We start from the raw sequence: 2,034 nt of genomic DNA, 5'->3' as shown, positions 1-2,034 counted from the left end.
TCTTGATACCTTTGTATGGCAGCTTTCTTCTCATTCTCACTTTCCCCAAGCTCAATCTTGAAGGATGATGATGTTTCCAATTTGTCAGAGTTCAAGTTACGAAGAGTACTGCTAGGACTGTCAGATCCAACATGGCGATCAGGTGTTGAATATGGTCCATTATTTTCTTCACTTTTGATCGAAAATTTATCTTTGCTCCCTATTTTGGCACTGGCACATTGTGTATTCCTTCGAACATTTTCTTTAAAGGACTTCTCAATCCTTTTCAGCATCAATCGCAGATGAGATTCCCTGATCCCCCTTGAATCCAATGCTGCCAAAAGAATATCAAGGGCCTGTATAGAAATGATAGAATAATTTATAAATAATATTTTTATTATAATGATAAAGACAAAACTATTAACCCATTAACATTGGGAGAAACATTGCACCTATGTCAAAACCAATCTAGAATGCAGTTGAGCAGCAAAACAAGGATCAAACAATGGAATATTGAATAAACAATTTACCTCTTCAGAATCAATAAGCCCCCAATTGCCATCATGATATTCAACAAAGATCCTACCAGAACCAGGATCATTGCTAGAAGCAGAAGCAACAAACTGCCAATATCGATTACGTCTGCGATCTTGGCCAAGGGGTAAAGACCTGTAGATACACATCTCCTCTGCTATGTGGGCAATATAAGATTTCAACTGTGAACGTGATCTTTTTGAATATTGTGGAGGTACCTGCACCTGAGGGTGATCTGGACCTGTGCCTGTGCACAAATCTTGAATTAGGGAGGACTTTTCACCATGCAAGCTCTGTGCAGCAGGTGCTGGCTTTTGGTTTTCTGCAGTGCCAGGTGATGTTTCAATATTAATAGTATTAATATTAATGTCAAGCATTGGACTTTGACTGCCCTCCACAGCAGCAGGATATGTGTCATGTGTTTCAACTTTGTTGGCAATAAGTAATGGAATATCTGGTTTGTTAATAGTATCGTCTTTCAGACGAACTTTATCTATCTGTGCTTCAGCCCACATCTGCTTCTTCAGAGCATTTGCTGCTTCCAGACGATCCTGAAAAGCACACCAGATAAAAATATTAACGCAAAAATCAACTCAGAGATAGATATACATTACAAGGAATAAAGTTCACCTCCAGAACAACACGAATAGAATTTCCTTCATTTGCCACACCAACCAATGCAACTAGAGCATTTAGACGCTCCTCTACACTGAGATCAGAATACTCTCCTTCAGCAAGTCCTTGCACCCAGGATTCTCCAGATTGACTTTCATCAATTTCCATATTGTCTTGATCAGGATTTCCAGTATTCAAATCTTCACAAACAACAGGTTGTTCGGTGACAGATCCAGGACAATCAGCTTCCTTGTAACCATCCTCAACAAAACAAGGCAAATCCATTTCAAACTCATTTTGATCAAGTTTTACATCATTATCCAAATTTTCTTTTCCATTTGGTGTGGAAACATTTGGTTCATCAAACTGTCCAGAAATTGGATCAGCACTTGAAGGGTTTACTAGATCATCAACATCAGGATCCTCATCAACTTCATCACTTTCTGACTCTTCTCTTTCAACATCATCAGCATCTTCACCAGCTGGAAATCCATTTTCAAATATCTGAATTTTCTTTCTTGCTGCGGAAAGAATGGACTCAGCATCAGCAGGATCCTTTCTAAATGCAGTACGCACTCGATAGGTTGATGGAGCTATCCTTTCAAAAAGCTTAGTGTCTCTAGTCAAAGCAACAGAAATTGATGCTTCTGGTGTCTTGCTGGTGGTTAGGTCCCGAAGACCAGATTTCTGGAAGGAAAATACACTTTAGAACAGAGCTGACAATGTTTTAAAAGGAACACTTAAAATGAAGAATAATTAACCTGAATTTTTTCCGCTAGCTCAAGTACTGTTAGACCCTTGCTACCTTCAAGTGAGAGAACATGAAAGGCAGCAAATTTAACTGTTCCTGGAGTTAACCTGTGCCTTGACCTTCGAGGAGCTAATAGACCTTTCTCTTGCATTTTT

At 39.1% G+C, this 2,034-nt stretch overlaps 1 protein-coding gene across 1 annotated transcript in view; it reads right to left on the bottom strand.

Annotated features, from left to right (window-relative positions):
* Positions 1-2,034, bottom strand: part of LOC107621546 (homeobox-DDT domain protein RLT1) — a gene marked incomplete in the record, with an annotated part of 9,781 nt that overhangs the window by 2,183 nt on the left and 5,564 nt on the right. Inside the window, 4 exon segments of the mRNA XM_016323569.2 lie at positions 1-335; positions 510-1,064; positions 1,144-1,815; positions 1,890-2,034. Coding sequence (XP_016179055.1) covers positions 1-335; positions 510-1,064; positions 1,144-1,815; positions 1,890-2,034 — 1,707 coding nt within the window.

Source organism: Arachis ipaensis, chromosome B10 (genome assembly GCF_000816755.2).
Source record: "Arachis ipaensis cultivar K30076 chromosome B10, Araip1.1, whole genome shotgun sequence".
In the NCBI taxonomy this organism is placed as follows: Eukaryota; Viridiplantae; Streptophyta; class Magnoliopsida; order Fabales; family Fabaceae; genus Arachis; species Arachis ipaensis.
The sequence above is the reverse complement of the archived record's forward strand: the minus strand, read 5'-3'. Positions and strand labels throughout refer to the sequence as shown.